Source organism: Egretta garzetta, unplaced genomic scaffold (assembly GCF_000687185.1).
Source record: "Egretta garzetta isolate BGI_Z169 unplaced genomic scaffold, ASM68718v1 scaffold975, whole genome shotgun sequence".
NCBI lineage: Eukaryota > Metazoa > Chordata > Aves > Pelecaniformes > Ardeidae > Egretta > Egretta garzetta.
The window spans coordinates 82,323-97,660 of NW_009259633.1; the positions used below are offsets into that span (position 1 = coordinate 82,323).

The window sequence follows — 15,338 nt, forward strand, 5'->3', positions numbered from 1 at the left end:
CTGCAGGTACGGCCCGGCCCGCCCTCACCGCTGCTGCCCCCCTCGCCTCATCCCAGATCTGGGCTCTTTTCGCGGTGTGCGACGGCCGGTTCGCACCCCGAGTCGAGGTGTTTGCTTTTATTTCCTTTCTGCGCGGAGGTGGGCGCTAGGCGGTAACCCCACAGCGCTAGCACCCCATTCCAAAAGAATTACCACAAATTTATCCTGCTACGTGACCAAAGAAAACCCGCCGAAGTCCGTGTCTCTCGGCTAGCGATCGCTGTAACGTTTGCTGTTGTTAATTATACTTAAGTTACCCTCGCTTGCTGTGTAAATTAGCATGTGTGCTCCTTGTTGGCGTAGGGGGCAAGTCTCTTCGGGTTTGAGTCGGTGGTCGTGATCTCCCCTCACCACCTTCCCCCAGTTACCGCAGCCCTTCGACGGCCTCCCACCTCTCCAGCAATATCCAGCCTTTGCCTGGGCCTTTTGAGTCAGGGTGTTCCCCTTCTGTTGGTCTTTTAGCTCCTCTTCGGGGGTGTAGTCACCAGTTCTTCTCATGTGCCAATAAGCAAATACTTCCGTATATCTTGGCCCCTTCTGACCCCCAGATTCCTGTTATGCACGATTCCTTATTCCCACTCAGTGAGAAATTCTGTTTCTTGTGGTATATCGCTCACCACTGCTTCCGCCCTCAGGTCTCTCAGGAGCTGCCGTTCCTCCACCCCAGCGAGACCAACGTCCTGAACCGGCTCTGCCGCCTCGGCACCGACTACATCCGCTTTGCAGAATTTGTGGAGCAGTACACGGGGCACGTACAGCAGCAGGTGGGGCCGCCGCGCCGCTCTGCTGCGTTTCCCAGGAGGAGCACAGTGGGTGCCCGGCCGGCCAAGCGGCCCCGCATGCCTGGGTGTCCCGCGGGGCAAACCCGCCCTAGCACAGACGTGCGCCTGCCCGGGCAGAGCTCCAGACAGTGCTGTGCAATGCAAATAAGGGAGGGTGCAGAACAGCGAAAGATGGACCAAATGTAAAATGTCATTCTTGGGGAAGCATACTGTGATAATTTCTGGTCGCTGCAGACTGGCCAGGGTTTGTGAATTGTACAGGATGCTCATCCCTGTGTTGTGGTGAGTATTCCTCACATGGTTTGTGAATAGCTGTGAGATCCCAAAGGCATGTGTAGGTAGAAAGAAGCACTGAAGTTACTAGTGGTTCCCAGCACTCGCGTGTGTCCGCAGAAGAGCCAAATATAACTCCGTTCAAGTAACTCTCCTTGTGACAAACTTCTGGGTTTTTTTCTGGGTGCTTTCTGGTAGCCTGAGGTACATTTCAACACGTTTGGACCACCGGCTGCCAGTGTAACACTGCACAGAAACTCCATTACTCTTTAGACCTGCCCTGGGGAGCTGATGTAGATTTTATTGTTTGGTTTCAGGACCATCATCCATCTCAGCAAAACCAGAGTGGATTACATGGCATTTATTTGCGAGCCTTCTGCACGGGTCTTGATTCAGTGCTGCAGCCATATCGACAGGCACTACTTGACCTAGAACAAGAGGTAAAGGAGAGAGACTCGGAACAAGAGGCCGGCAGATTGCAGAAAGCTGTCATTTCTGCAATTAATACGCTAAGTAGAGGAGACAAGGTGTTTTCCTTTCCACATCAGGGGTTTCTTCCAAATTATTCCTGTGAGGTGCCATAGCAAATGACTCTTCATTCTAATAAGTACTAAGTTCCCTCCACCTTCAGTTCAGTAAGTGCCCCATCTGCCTCAGAGCCCAGTGCTGTCTCAGACTATTGTGACTTCTGTTCTCAGTTGTCAACGTTTTGATTAATTTCCACCAGATTAGCAGCTGTCATATCTTGGGCGCTGTCACCATCCAGTGTTTGTTACAGCCTAAAATGGGGCACAGCCCAAAAATCTCTGTGTGTGTGTGTGAAAAAGCCATAGGAACTAAAGGTTTGGAATATAGAGCCTATCGTGCTTTTTTACTTACCCATACCTTATTTTAATTTTCATTAATTGCTTTGTTGTTACAGTTTCTGGCCGACCCACATCTTTCCATCTCACACGTTAATTATTCCTTGGACCAGGTATGTCCTGTTAATAAACTCTTATCACTCCTTGAGCCTAATAAGAAAGTGGCTGGGATAAAGAAGAGTTTGTCATGTCATGCCATTTCTTTCTAATGCCTCTACATTTGTAGTCCCTTAATCGTGCTCAGAAGATCACTTGCATTGTAACACAAAGCTTAGGTCCCCCACCTTGACCTCTGCGTATGCCTCGCTGCCTGTGTTTGCCTGAGCTGCAGCTGGAGTACAGTAACTTCGTGCATCTTGGTCCAGTGGAGGGAGGACATTCTTCCTAGAGATAGGTTTTCATGTCATGTTTCTAATTTGTGGGGAAAGCCAGATGACAGTTTCATTAAATTATTGTAATCAGCTGCTGTCCATGCTTTCTCAAGTATAGTTTTTCTCTCTGCCTTGCATAGCAACCTAATTCAATATTTTGCCCCTCGTTCTGCAGTTTCAGTTACTCTTCCCCTCTGTGATGGTCATGGTGGAACAGATCAAGACTCAGAAGGTACAGTAAAATTGTAGCTAGTTTCTCTTAGCAAGTTTCCTCTTTAGTTGATAGTTACTTCTGCCCTCATCCTAGAGACCTCTAATACTAGGAAAGAATGTGGTTTTGGTAGTGGGTACCCAATTCCTAGTACTACTGTGAGGATTGAGTAACTGTTTTTCAAAATCCATTTACGCTGGATTTGGCTTTTCCATGATCAGTATGATCTTTGATGACTTGCATTGTATCATCACAATACATTTCATAGTATGAGATGCTGCTGCTTGGAATTTCTTCTTTTCTGAGTCTGTTTTCTCCCACCATCCCCTGGAAAAAAAAAAAAGGCAGAAGCTAATGTTTTCAGAATCCAGAGATGCTTACTTTTTGTTACGGGAGATTTTTGAGAGAGGCTTGGGTGTAGAGCCACACATAGAAGGCCTCTTTCTTCACTAAGTGTAGTATGTTACGTCTTTCTTTCTGTAAGGCTTGTGCAGCTTGTTAAGGCATGTTCTTGTTAGCCAAAAGCGTAGTGTTTAAATGTCTGAAGAGGTTGTTACAGGTGCAATTAACGGACCTAGTTTAACCATGTTTTCTTTCTGCAGATTCATGGATGTCAGATATTGGAGACAGTCCACAAACATAGCTGTGGGGGGTTGCCTCCTGTTCGCAGTGCTCTTGAAAAGTATGTAGATACAGTAAAGCTATTATTTCATTCTTCTGTAGTAACTGGAGTTAGTGTCAAAGTGTTTATTGTATTTGAGAAAAGAGTAGGTGCAAAACAAGCTTGCATGATAGAAAAGTAGGAGTAGCATGCAGGGAAAACTGCCGCAGTCCCCGTTATTTATCTAAAGCAGACTTAGGGCAGGAATTAAGGCTTTCTCCATACTGTGGACTTAGGGCTGAGGAAAGTTCAGACCCTATGTTTTTTCTTCTTCTGAGGTCTACGTGACTGTTTTGCATATGGTATACCTGTTACTGCTTTTTGATCCTTCAAAAGGATAAATGTGACTGGGTGAGTGTTGCTAGGTTTGTGTGTCCTTAGGGAGAAGGTCAGACTACTTGAGATGATTTGTGTTCATGCTGAAATGGCAACTGAGTAGAAACAGCAGGACTGGGAAACCACTGCAAACTTACTTACGCTTCTGGTATACTAGCAGATCTCCGCGGAGAAGCCACATATGCAGTTAGTTTAGTTTTGCAAGTGATCGGTCCACCTTTCTCGTTTAAAAACCCCCAAACTATAAAATTCCACAATAGCTATTTAGCACTTGCCACATTGCCCGGCTGACTAACTGGACTTTCCAGAATGAGGTACAACGAGGTTTGATTACTGTGTGCAAAGACCCTACTGTCTGTTTCTCTTGGCCTCAGGATTCTGGCTGTGTGTCATGGAGTCATGTATAAGCAGCTCTCTGCCTGGATGCTGCACGGATTGCTACTAGACCAACATGAAGAGTTCTTTATCAAACAGGGCCCCTCTTCTGGGAATGTCCCTAGCCAACCCGAAGAAGATGACGATGACCTAGGAATTGGGGGACTTACAGGAAAACAGCTACGAGAACTGCAGGACCTGGTAAGACTGCAAGTCATAGCTCGATGCATGCACTGGTGGTAGTGTGAGCAATTGCAAGAGAAAGGGTGTGGGGAGCTCTGGTGTTGCCTTGATTTGCACCCTTTCCACTGGCCGTTGGGTCAGGTACCTTTCTTGCACCACTGTTTGTTGTGCAAATGTTACCTAACAGGCTAATACATTACTGGGGGAAAATGTGCTATGCGAGAGTCAAGAGGCTGCTAAGAACATGTCCAGGGTGCTCAGTTAAGCAAAGGAACAACCTGCCAGTGTACTGGAGAAATGTGGTAACTCCTCATGTAGATGCATGCCATTAGAGTGCTCATGTGCAAAGCAGCTTTCTCAGTGCAGTAATCTGCCACACTTTGTGCATCTGAATAGAGTTTGCATCAGAGACCAGTGAGGAGCAAGTGCAACTCTGTAAATTCACACTCTAGTTTACTGTGAGAAAACCCTTTGTGGGCACCCATGGTGTTGGTGTACTGCAAGCAACTTGGCTGTGAACACACGCAAGATGCACGCCCGAAACACCCCGCACTGCATACTAATTAAGTGCCCTGTACAAACCATCTCTGCTGAGGACAGACTACACACAGGCAAAACCAAGGGAAAACTTTGAAAGGCACTTAGTGAAAAAGCTGTTATTTCACTATATAGGAAGAATGTACAAACAGGTGAGTGAGTCTTCTAGATCCATTGTGGAAAATGTAGGCATGTAAGGTGACACCGAGAGTGCCAAATTAACTCTCTTCTTCAGTGTTATTGACTAACAGTGTTGGCAATTCTTCAGTCAGAGAGTAAAATAAAAAATCCTGAGCGTTGGTGGGATAGACCGATAAAATACTTGGGTGTTTCCTCATCTAAAAGTGTCAGAAGACTCTTAAGAAAAGAACGGCCAAGCTGCTAACATCAGTATACAAACTTGTACTGAACTCTCCTATTAAAATGAAGAATTCTGTAGATGGCAAACATTCTCAAAAAAGTGTTAGCATGGTGGTTTTTTGATTATGGACTAATGAACCTAATTCTCCAGTAACAAGGAAGCCAAATGATATAGTCAGTGTTGCTTCTGAAGGAAAATCTTGCCTCTGTACTTCGGAGTTCTTAGAATCATAGAACCGTAGAATCGTTTGGGTTGGAAAAGCCCTTTAAGCTCCCCCAGCCCAACCGTTCCCCTACCCCTGCCATCCCACCCCCAAACCCTGGCCCTCAGCACCGCCTCTGCCCGGCTGTTAAATCCCCCCAGGGCTGGGGACTTGACCCCTTCCCTGGGCAGCCCCTTCCAGTGCCTGACAGCCCCAAGGGGAAGGAATTTTTCCTGATGTCCAACCTTCTTTATCAATACATTCAGAAAAAAATTACTAACTTCCTGTATTGTTTTAAACACCTTTCACAGGAACTGAGAAAATTGCCTAATTTATGCTAGCAAGCCTTCACGTTCTTAACCTATTTGCTCGCTAGTGGAGGTGTTTACATTTGGCCTGCATTACCAGTGTTGTAGCGGTGCTAAAACATACAGGCATCCATGTAGGGGAGTATTATTCTTGGTACAGCTAATTAACGTTGTTATGGCTGCAAAAAAACTAGTGCAATTGCAACAAAAATTCCTTTTGCTGATGTAACATTGTCCTTTGGGAGAGCCAATCTGCCGCTATTCCACAGAGGTTTAGCTTCTCCTTTTCCTGCTTCTGCTCCCCTCTCTCATGAAAGCAACATCATCCCTAGGGAGAACTGCTAGCATACCAGAAGTATAAAGACGTTTGTAGGCTTACTTAAATGATGCAAATCAGGTTTGCTACCTTTTGCTTACTTCCAATGTACTTGGATCCCCACCCCTTTATACACCTTTTCTAGCTGTTTTCTCACACTTTTTTTGCTTTATTTCTTTTCCCCCGTGTCTCTGACAGCGCTTGATTGAGGAGGAGAACATGTTAGCTCCGTCTCTAAAACAGTTTTCTCTGCGAGTAGAAATGCTGCCTTCATACATTCCTGTGCGGGTCGCTGAGAAAATCCTCTTTGTGGGAGAATCTGTACAGATGTTTGAGAATCAAAACGTTAACCTGACCAGAAAAGGTAAGGAACATCTTCCTTGTGGCCTTTGCTCAGTTACTAGTGACTGACAAGTATCTTCCAAAATGCAAAACAAATTCCTCAACAGTCACTGGCTATTCACTGATAATCTTCAGAACATACGGATGGTTGTGCCAGGACAGAGCAGTGGTCTCAGTGTTCTGCTTCTGCTTGGTTCCGAGGGAGCGGCGTAAGAACAGGATGAGTAAATAATAACACTTTCCAAACATAGTCTCCAAGTTTCCAGCAACAAGTCACCATGTGATTTGCTCTGGATAAATAAAGCAATAGTAAAAGTTGTGTTTTCTTTTCAGTTTGCATCCCTGTCCCTGAAGGGTGCAGACAGACACAAAGGTACTTCTTGCTCTGAGTGTGTGTGTTGCAGAATGGCGTCATAGGATTAAAACACATTCACAGAGATAAGAGATTCATTGCAAGGTTGTCCCGAAGGTCAATGTGGAAGACAAATGATCAAGATGGAGCCTTTAGGACCACAAGAGAGAGGCAATTTCAGCTGGTGGTTCTCTTTGAGAGACTGAGTTTACACTGGAGATGGCTTTGGAAATATAGTCCTAGACCAATTGGGGAGGACTGCTGTGGAGGCTCAGTCTTGAGCTTGTCTATGCAAAAGTAGTCATGACTTGATTGACTTTGCAGAGAACAAAAGACAAATTAAACTGGAATGTTTTCTTGCCTTAGGAGAAGCAAGGTGAAAAGAAACTGGTCTTCTAGCTTAGTTAAAAAAAAAATCCCCAAGTTCAAGCAGTAGGATAGATTGGAAAGGGGCAGGGGTAGGTAGAGAACCGAACCACCTGGGTAATGTGGCAGAAAAGTTGTGGGTTCAAAGATCTAGTTCAGCCCTAGGAAAAGGGCTGTTGGTGGCAATCATTTACGTAGAACGTATTTTGGGTTTTTACTGATACAACAGCGCTGTCATGTCAAGTGTCTATGCTGTAACTACTTGCAGCAGCAATCTTGTACCTCGGTACTTGCACTGTGAGGCCTCCTCAGCTTCACATTCCTCGCCAGACCTGAGACGGTGCTGCCTGGACAGCCACTGTGCTGGAAGGGGTCTGCACTTCTCCAAATCCTATTCCTTTTTATTGTCCAAAACACTTTTCTCATTGCTGCCCAGGCTCCATCCTAAAAAACCAGGAGGACACTTTTGCAGCAGAACTGCATCGACTGAAGCAGCAGCCGCTCTTCAGTTTGGTGGACTTTGAATCAGTGGTTGACTGGATACGGAGCACTGTTGCTGAGGTAAGGGTCCTAGGACAAGTAACTGCAGTATAGGCTGAGTAGCATTTCAGTTCTGTGAATGACTGGGGGAGGGGGCTCTTCAGAACCAGTGACTGAACACTCGTGTGAACGCTGCAGGTAGTTTTCACATTGTTATGGGGCTCAGAGCTTCATGTTATCCCAACTTCTAATGACAAAAGGACATTAACAAATACCCTTCACTTTTCATGGGGGAAAGAAGGGAATTTTTTTTTTTAATTTCACTTGCAGCTACTTCAGAACTTTCCATCATCACAGTGGTGTCTCACTGGACAAATTATTTGGTTTGGCAATTTTTCATCTTCCTTTTTTAATTTGGGGGGCGGGGGGGTAAACCTGAGAAGATGGGGAAGCTAGAAAAGTGAGAACAAAGCTAGGGTGGAACTGATTTCATAAGAATTTGCTTGGGTTTTGTCACAGGCACAGTTTCTCGCTCATATGCAACAAGAATGTTCTAACTAGTAGCACGAGCTGCCTACACGCAGGATTCTTAGTGTGCTTTTGTACTTTATATAGCATTTCATGTAGGTGCTTTTCTGTATGCACTACAAGTATTTTAAGACGGCTGCTGTTCTCACTGAATGGGTTTAGATAAATCTGAGGGGAGGTTTCTTTTGTTTTGTTTTTTGTTTCCTCATTAGCATCTTTGGAAACTGATGGTGGAAGAATCAGATTTACTGGGACAACTGAAGGTAATGTGACTGCTAGCTTGGGTTTGCTAAGGCAGCTTAAATTTTTCTTTCTCTTTTAATGTCTCTTTCCCATTAAATACTTTGCTGTCTGAGATTCTGTGCTTTCTTTTAGGTAAAGCTGTTTTCATTTTCAAGGTCTCAAGATCGAGCAGAGAGTGATAGAACTTGGTCAGAGACAGAGTTAGAGGGGTATGCGTTTGTGGTTTTGTGGTTTGCATCTGGAAGCAAAGGCAGCGTAGCCTTTTTGGGCACTGGATGGAATTCATAGCTCTCCAGCTGTGTTTTGAAATGGCAGAAGTTGTCTAAACAGTAATAAAAATGGATGCTCTCAGCTAGGGTGCTTAAAATTTCTGTTCAGTTTTGGATATGCTTATATACAAAAAAAAAAAATATATATCTCCACAGATTATAAAAGACTTTTACCTTTTGGGAAGAGGTGAGCTGTTTCAGGCCTTCATTGACACTGCACAGCACATGTTAAAAACACCACCCACAGCTGTAACCGAACACGGTGAGTGTTGCTTATTCACTTACCAAACTGTCCTCGCTGCCGTAGAGCAGGAAAGCAGTTAGCTGCGTCCAGTACCGTTATCCTCTAGATGTCGTCGTTAGTTTTGAAGGAACAGCACTTGTGCATTAGAACATCTCACAGAGTGGGTGAAAATAACATCTCAGAGACTTTCAGATGGCAGGTTTCTCTCCACATTTGAAACTGGAATTAAATTAAAATAGTGGAAATAGTGTGTCAGTGTTGCCCTTTGTGGCTGGGCATAAACAATTAATGGGTGCAAAAGTAGCACTATCTATCTGTGTTGGTATCTGTGCTCTCTCGTCAGATGTCAACGTTGCATTTCAGCAGTCTGCTCATAAGGTACTGTTAGATGATGACAACCTTCTTCCCTTGCTTCACTTAACCATTGAGTATCATGGAAAGGAGCATAAAGGTATCTACCTGCACTTTTGGTACTGAGTTAAGGGGGGAGATCATGACCTTGTTTTCAAGTCCTATTACTCACCCTTCTCTGAAGTTAAAGAAATATTATCTTTGTCCCCTTTGCAGCCCTGTGTAATGGCCTAGCCTGCTTTGGCTCTTCTTACTCTGTTCTTTCCCCTTTTCTTCCTTGCCATGGTTGTCCTGACTGAGAAGATGACTTAATTCAGCACCTCATTTGTTTTCAGATACTTCTCAGGCTCGTGAAGGACCTTCCCGGGAGTTATCGCCACGAGAAGCCCCCGCATCTGGATGGGCAGCTCTGGGCCTGTCTTACAAAGTTCAATGGCCACTCCACATTCTCTTTACTCCTGCTGTTCTGGAGAAGTAAGTACTAGGTATGGTCTTTGTATGTTCATCTGTAGGTTCCCTGATCTCAGGCACGCACTAATACATTGGGGTTTTTTCCTCTCTATGGAGAGACAGGTAGAGCTATAATACTGCAGCTTGCTCCTTGAACCTTAAAATTACTCTTTCCATTCATTCATATTGAGGGTAGTTGTTGTAATGACAGTAAGACCTGCAAGATGCTGACAGATCTGCACTGTTTTATGAACAGTGCTACTTCAACAAAACATTGTCAGCTCTTCCCTCATTACAGTGAAATTAACTTTGTATTTTTTAGGTCAGTAATCAATAAAGCAGAAATCTGCTACTCTGAGATGGGCCATCGCCTGACCTACCCTGTCTGTTGGCAGGCAGCCACCGCCTGTTTCTTTTTCCAGTCTTGCATTGTTATGTTCTCCAGTATCTGCGCCCAAGGAAGATTTTCGTATTAAAACAATTCTGTCTTTTTTGGCTGTAGGTACAATGTTGTGTTCAAATACTTGCTGAGTGTGCGACGAGTCCAGGCTGAGCTACAGCACTGCTGGGCTCTCCAGATGCAACGCAAACACCTGAAATCTAACAGAACTGATGCCATCAAGTGGCGTCTGAGGGATCACATGGCCTTCCTTGTGGACAATCTTCAGTATTACCTGCAGGTCAGGATTATAGAGGAAGGTAAACTCTTACCTATTAATCAGGAACTGGCAGAAATTCACGGAGGGAGCACTGAAGTCCTGTCTTTCTGGGTTCAGATTCTTTGTACTTTAAAGAAATAGGGATTCCTTTGGAACAAGTCTAGAACCTTGTCTGAGTTCCCAGACTTAGTGCTACAATTTTAAAGTTTTGGAATTGTGAATCAATGAGTGTTACTGGAAATGCAGGAGTTTCGGCTGTCTACTGCTACTAAGCATTTGTGAGAAGCCAGAGTCATCTCTGAAGTAGCATCATTAAGGCTGGCTTCTTCCCTTGCCCCTTCAAGTGAACTCCAGCTGGAGTTAAGTGACAAGTTGTTGTTTGGGGTGTTTTTTGTTGGGTTTTTTTTTTTTTTTTTTAAGAATTGAAAGAAGCCAGATTCTGACCAAGTAAAAAAAGAGACTTTAGAAATGTAAACACCAGTTATTACTAGCATGATTTTGTGAGAATTACGTATCGTTTTTTTAATAGCCATAAGAGCTGAATCGAGGGGGCCTGGCTTTCTAGCTTCTCCAGAGTATTTTGGCTGTGCTTTTGCACTGCAGCCTTTGCCCTGAGATTCCAGATCGTATCTCCCAGCGTAAAATTCAAAGATTGCTACAAACACTTTTGTTTACAGGCGAGTATACTGTTTCAATAGTTAATCTTAAAGAAAGTGACCTTTTCCCTTTCTACTTAGATAATAATACTTAGGCATCAAAAACTGTGCCCCCCATTATGTACTACTGTTGTACATAATTCCCCATTCAGGAGGCAGAGAGGTGAGGCTCAGCCTCTAAGGAAAGAGTAGCAATAAGGAAAGTAAGTTTCTTACACAACATTTCTGGCTGGTCTGAAGAGCTCCCATTCCTCAAGATACTAATGAGATTTCTTCACGTATCCATCAGGTGGATGTTCTGGAATCGCAGTTCTCACAGCTTCTGCAGCAGATAAATGCCACGCGAGATTTTGAGAGTATACGATTGGCTCACGATCATTTCTTAAGTAATCTGTTGGCTCAGTCTTTCATCCTCCTAAAACCTGTAAGTGGGTCTTGTTTTCACCTTTTTCTACAAATTCTCCAGCTGCCCTGACAAACACCTTTCTGAACAGGTATGGCAAACCATCTCTCTCAAAACAGATCAGTGATCATCTGCAGCGCACAGACCACAATTCTAAGAATAAAGCAGGCATAAACTAGAACAGATAATTTAATTAAGATCACTTCATTTACAGTTGATGAGTGTGGATGCTGCATTCCTGGCCGTTTTAAATCAAGCTTGTTCCAGTGCTCAGTTAACCTTATTGACTTAAATTTTGTTGCTGTATTTCTCTCACAGGCAAAAATACAAAGCAGTACTAATTAGCACAGTGCTGGGAACTGTATTCCTGAGGGACTCACTCTGAAACACATTACATTAGGAAAAATTCCCTCTCTTGTATTTAGAGGATAAAAATAGTTGAGATGTTCCTGAGTGGACTTTAAGGGTGGTTTTTATTGTTGGCTTAGTCAAAAATATGTTACAGTGTTGTCACATTGTAGCCTAAACATGTAGCCTCACAAAAAACATTCCCACAGAAGGTTGGTATGGATGAACACAGCGATGCCACAGGCCTTGTCTATGTCTCATTGCTTTGCTCAGTCTATGAGGCAATAGCATAAAGGGGGCAGAATGCTAATTATCCCCTCTGGAACTTCTAAGTGTTCCAGTAGTTATGTCTGTGAAGCATCTGGGCTTTCCTAACGCTCCTGAATGCAAGTTACCTTGACCGGCTGATACAAAAGAAATTCCAAGTTTTGTGAACAGTGAAACCAAGGCCTTGAACCTCAGGTCTTGTTGTTCTTTACTCTTCCTTCTCAGTCCTGATGCTGCAAGGACGGCCTGCTGGTTGGATAGGGAAGCCAGTGTTCAACGTCTGTGCCTATGTGGATGGCTCATGCCAACTGCTGTTTCCCCAGTAATGTCTGCAAAAGGTTGGGGGTGAGGGGGAAAGAAACAGATAATATTTAAGTCCTTTTTCTGTAGAAAACCTTAACAAAAATGCTACCGGTGCTTTAACATCTTCCTAAGTGACTGAAAAACACAGTGCTCAGGTACTAAGAACAGCTTCCTCTGGGTTTGAACTCTGTTTAAACTACTATCTTGTGCTTTTTATCCCATGCAGGTTTTTCACTGCTTAAATGAAATTCTGGATCTTTGTCACAGTTTTTGTTCTCTGGTCAGTCAGAACCTGGGCCCATTAGATGAACGGGGAGCTGCACAACTCAGTATTTTGGTGAAGGTGAATCTATGTTTATATGGACCTGTTCTTCTCCCATGCAGACGTTTGCCTAAGTAGTCACCTTGGCTTTAAGAGCTGTAGAACAGGAGTGAGTTTAAGCTGAGACCTTCTATATGAGTGCTTGCAATGATTTTAATTAATCAACTGTTCCTGAGTTGAAAATTCTATGTGCACAGAGAGAGGAGGAATGTGGGCAGATGTGCAGAGATTACCCTACTGGAATAGAAAGGAGGTGGATATCAGCCTATGCCTCTAGCCCTCCTTTTGGGTACCTAACACCTAATAATTCTTGAAGCTGTCAGCTTACCTTGTACTGGACCACGAGCGTCACTTCTCTTGCAGTGATTCTTTTCTCCAGGCTGTTAAAGAATTGCTTAGGCAGGAACAGAGATGAAAGGCTTGCTTGCTTTCTCTCTTGGGCATGCCAGAACTGTCGTCTTCTCATTTGTAGGGATTCAGTCGTCAGTCATCACTTCTCTTCAAGATTCTCTCTAGTGTTCGCAACCATCAGATAAACTCTGACTTGGCTCAACTGCTGCTACGCTTGGATTATAACAAATACTACACCCAGGCTGGAGGAACTTTGGGCAGGTAGGAATATCTTCAGGGCTGCTTGCAGCATTACCCTGAGGTACTTGAAGTACAAAGTGGTCTAAATGATCGTAAGTAATTTTTATTGATTGTGTAAGCCAAAATAATTGGAAGCAAAGTGTTGCTAAATACTACGACATAAAAGTAATAAACCAGCATGACTTAGTTTTTGGTTTTCCTGTGCTTGCTCCCCTTCAAGTTTGTTTTGGCATCAAGTTGAACTAGCTGCTAGCTGAAAAACACTGATGTAGGTTGATAAAGAAAGGTCCTTTCAACATGTTGTTCATATTGTACCTTTCTCTTGCAGTTTTGGGGTTTAAGCACTAAGACCTTTTCTTCAGGCTGTGACCAACAACGTGTCAAGCAGGGGGTGCTCTTGGAGTTTGCACTTAACTGGATTTTTCTTTTTATCTGGCTCTTGCCTGATGAACCACTGTTTCAGAAGGAACTGCCCAGTGATTGCAGAAAGCTACTTCATTTTTTCTGAACTAGTAAAACCATGCTTTCTGCAGCCCTGCCTACGCTTATAAATGCTTCTAGGGAGGCAGCCTGTGCCTCATCAGAAAGGGAAAAAGCAACGGGAATGATGTCTTGACTCTTCAGCTCGACTAGGGTCCTTGGCAAGTTGGGAGTACAGAGGAAGCAGTCTATTGTTCCCGACAATGACGGAAGGTTTGGCTGTATTCAGAAGTTCCACTTGTGCAATAAAGTAATGTACAGTACACAATGCCTGCTCATCAAATACCTCCAGATAACTGAAACAACTGCACTAGCAGGTCAAGGTACAGGGGGAGGGATTTTAGGACTATCTTCTCGTACAGTGCACTGTTCTAGCATATCTGTTTAGGTAAAGGAGCCACTAGTGATGTCACATGCTTTCTCTACAAAGCTTAATTTTGTGTGCTAAAATTATGCATATCAAGACAGAAGTAGGAGCTCCCGCTGCTGACAGAGAGGCATGCTAGAATTAACACTTAGGAGAAACTTAACTAGGATGCTAGCTCTAAATGTACTGGTTTTATTCAAGACTATTTAGAACGTTACTCGTGACTGTCCTACTGAACCAAAATAAAACCATCTTGTCACGCAGTTATGTGGAATATTGTCAGTATCTGCACCCCAGGAGTGGCACAGCATCCTATTTCAATGAAAAGCAGGATCTCGCAGGAACTTCTCGTGCATTACTGGGATTTCCTAGCCTTGCCATAACAAACAGACTATCCTCTGGCAGAAGAGACCCCTCCAGTCTGGCACTGGGGTATAGTATCGGGTTTCCCAATGTGAACACAAAGGCTGCCAGGAAACCAGCCTTCCCCTCAGAGGGTTGGTACATTCACAATGCTGCAGCTCTCAAGGTCACCTGTCCTTGGGCAGGGGGGAAGGGACTCCTCTGCTCACTCAGAAAGACACTGTAATAAGACAGCAAGTATAAGGCCTGGCATCTTCAATGCACTACAGTTGTTTGTGGTAGGGTAGGACTGTGCCTCATGCAAAGTTTAAAATCCTGTGACCATGAAAAAAGCCAGAAAACTGGAGAAAGGGTGTTGAAGTTTGGATGTGGGATTTACAGACCAACACAGTCAGAAGGTGAATGAGTTAGGAAGTGACTGGGGAAGAAATATGCATCGAGAAAACTTCCATGTTTGAAGCAGGGGACTAAAGACCCTGTACAAGGCTGGCTGGAGGCCTGGGTGTTCCTCTAGCCTGTCGCATCGTTAGAGTGAAGAGCCTTCGAACTCAGCTTCTGCCCTTGTGCCAGTTGACTGCTAAGATAAAGTGCCTAGCTGTGAATGCAGCAGCTCAGCAGCAGACGATTTACACCATTACCATTTAAACAAAGGTACACAGCACTTACATACTCTTTGCACCTCGGTCTTCCAGCAGGTTAGTTGTCCGAGGTCCCTGTGTCTACCTCTCTACTTAGGTAGTGCCAGTCTGGACTAAGGCAGGTTAATACCTATATAGTCACAACAGGGAGAAAAAAAAAAAAAAAGAAGTAGCCAAAACCAAATGGTACTTTGTCCTAGAAATTCTCACTTCAGCAACACCTTGATGAAACCCATGGAAAATAACAACAGCAAGCTGGAGGAGTACACAACATGCTAGACTGCCAACAAACAGAAGTGCTGCTGCCCTGAACTTGGTCATAGAGTATTCGCTTAGAATCATAGACCCATTTGGGTGGAAAAGACCTTCAAGATCATCAAGTCCAACCATACCTGTCTACTACTAAACCCTGTCCCTAAGCACCTCATCCACCCATCTTTTAAAAATCCCCCCAGGGCTGGGGACTCGACCCCTTCCCTGGGCAGCCCCTTCCAGCCC

The 15,338-nt window shown here is 44.2% G+C and overlaps 2 protein-coding genes across 2 annotated transcripts in view; one reads left to right on the plus strand and one right to left on the minus strand.

Annotated features, from left to right (window-relative positions):
* The first annotated feature begins 549 nt into the window (after positions 1-549).
* On the plus strand, positions 550-14,102 carry TUBGCP4 (tubulin gamma complex associated protein 4). The gene is made up of 17 exons (XM_009638490.2): positions 550-803; positions 1,412-1,534; positions 2,017-2,070; positions 2,504-2,560; positions 3,142-3,221; positions 3,911-4,112; positions 6,017-6,182; positions 7,315-7,439; positions 8,099-8,149; positions 8,555-8,660; positions 8,986-9,093; positions 9,329-9,467; positions 9,946-10,123; positions 11,048-11,182; positions 12,306-12,422; positions 12,874-13,013; positions 13,321-14,102. Exons 1-17 carry the CDS (start codon positions 597-599, stop codon positions 13,331-13,333), a joined length of 2,001 nt encoding a protein of 666 aa, XP_009636785.2. The 5' UTR covers positions 550-596; the 3' UTR covers positions 13,334-14,102.
* Positions 12,842-15,338, minus strand: part of TP53BP1 (tumor protein p53 binding protein 1) — a 33,052-nt gene continuing 30,555 nt past the window's right edge. The window contains exons 24-25 of the transcript XR_004841962.1: positions 14,869-14,970; positions 12,842-12,913 (exon numbers count right to left, since the gene is read on the minus strand). The gene's annotated coding sequence lies outside the window, so the exon portion shown is untranslated. The remainder of the gene's footprint in view (positions 12,914-14,868; positions 14,971-15,338) is intronic.

Coding starts and splice junctions, on each gene's coding strand:
- TUBGCP4 (XM_009638490.2), top strand. CDS start 597: ATGCACGATTCCTTATTCCCACTCAGTGAGAAATTCTGTTTCTTGTGG. Junction 9,094..9,328: donor TCATGGAAAGGAGCATAAAG/GTATCTACCTGC, acceptor ATTTGTTTTCAG/ATACTTCTCAGGCTCGTGAA. Junction 9,468..9,945: donor ACTCCTGCTGTTCTGGAGAA/GTAAGTACTAGG, acceptor TTTTGGCTGTAG/GTACAATGTTGTGTTCAAAT.